This window comes from Etheostoma spectabile, chromosome 17 (assembly GCF_008692095.1).
Source record: "Etheostoma spectabile isolate EspeVRDwgs_2016 chromosome 17, UIUC_Espe_1.0, whole genome shotgun sequence".
Taxonomy (NCBI): Eukaryota; Metazoa; Chordata; class Actinopteri; order Perciformes; family Percidae; genus Etheostoma; species Etheostoma spectabile.
In genome coordinates this window covers 15,406,799-15,407,742 of record NC_045749.1, presented here as the reverse complement: position 1 = coordinate 15,407,742, position 944 = coordinate 15,406,799, and the positions used below count along the sequence as shown (strand labels likewise).

At 40.1% G+C, this 944-nt stretch overlaps 1 protein-coding gene across 2 annotated transcripts in view; it reads right to left on the bottom strand.

Annotated features, from left to right (window-relative positions):
* The window catches only part of psme4a (proteasome activator subunit 4a), a 31,340-nt gene that overhangs the window by 22,601 nt on the left and 7,795 nt on the right, over positions 1-944 (bottom strand). For both annotated transcript variants that reach the window (XM_032540575.1, XM_032540574.1), the window contains one exon: positions 496-645. In XM_032540575.1, the coding sequence (XP_032396466.1) occupies positions 496-645 (150 nt within the window). The remainder of the gene's footprint in view (positions 1-495; positions 646-944) is intronic.

Sequence of the window (944 nt, the reverse complement as noted above, 5' to 3'; positions counted from 1 at the left end):
CAACCACACATTTGTGATGGGCACGAGTAATGTTTTCCCAGAAAATGTGGTCGCATTAATTACTTGTGGGGGGATTGATTCCTTGTGAAAGAAAATCTATGTTTTAGAACACATCTTAAAGTGCCTGGCAAAAGCAGCAATAACAATGGATAGCAATGTATATGATACATAATGCCAATTTCCAATCAAAACGTTCACAGTTCCCATTAGGACTGTACCAAACAGAGACATCTAATTTAACATTTGTACGCTGATTTATTGTTCTGCCTCCGAAGAACAAGCGGTGTTGAGCCACTGCCTGCTCCCACTCGTCAACGACAAAAAGCGCTTATTTTGTTTATTTATTAGAATAAAAAAACTAAGAGATTGAGTTCCCTCATTAACCCCTGGAGTTCTCTCATTAACCCCTTAAGTTAACGGCAAGTAATTAAGTAATTTATTACTCATGCCTATCCCATCCCATCCATACATAGGAGACATTGAGAAGTGTCTTACTTGAACCCTTTGTGGTGCAGCTCTGGAGGCAGAGTCGTGGTAAGAAAGAGCTCAAAGTAGCTGATTGCTCTTTGCATGGTGACATCAAAGGGACAGAGGAGTGGTCTCCATTCATCCAGCATCTCCTGAGTAGCAGAGTCTGAAAAGTATCTGTATGAACAGAGAGAGAAATACAATTCTATTTTTTTGCGGGAAATGAAGCCAATGACAAGAATTCTACAACATCATTTACCAGCTTATGAATATGTACTGTATATATGGGCACTTGAAGTATTCCAACCAGCAGAGCAGCTTAGAGGGCACTACAAAGACGCACAATCCTCTTAGGTCCCTTACAAAACACCACCACCACAAACACATGAACACAAACACACTTAAACACAAACACACCTTAAACACGATCACATCTGAACACAAACACACCTGAACACAAACACAAACAAACACAC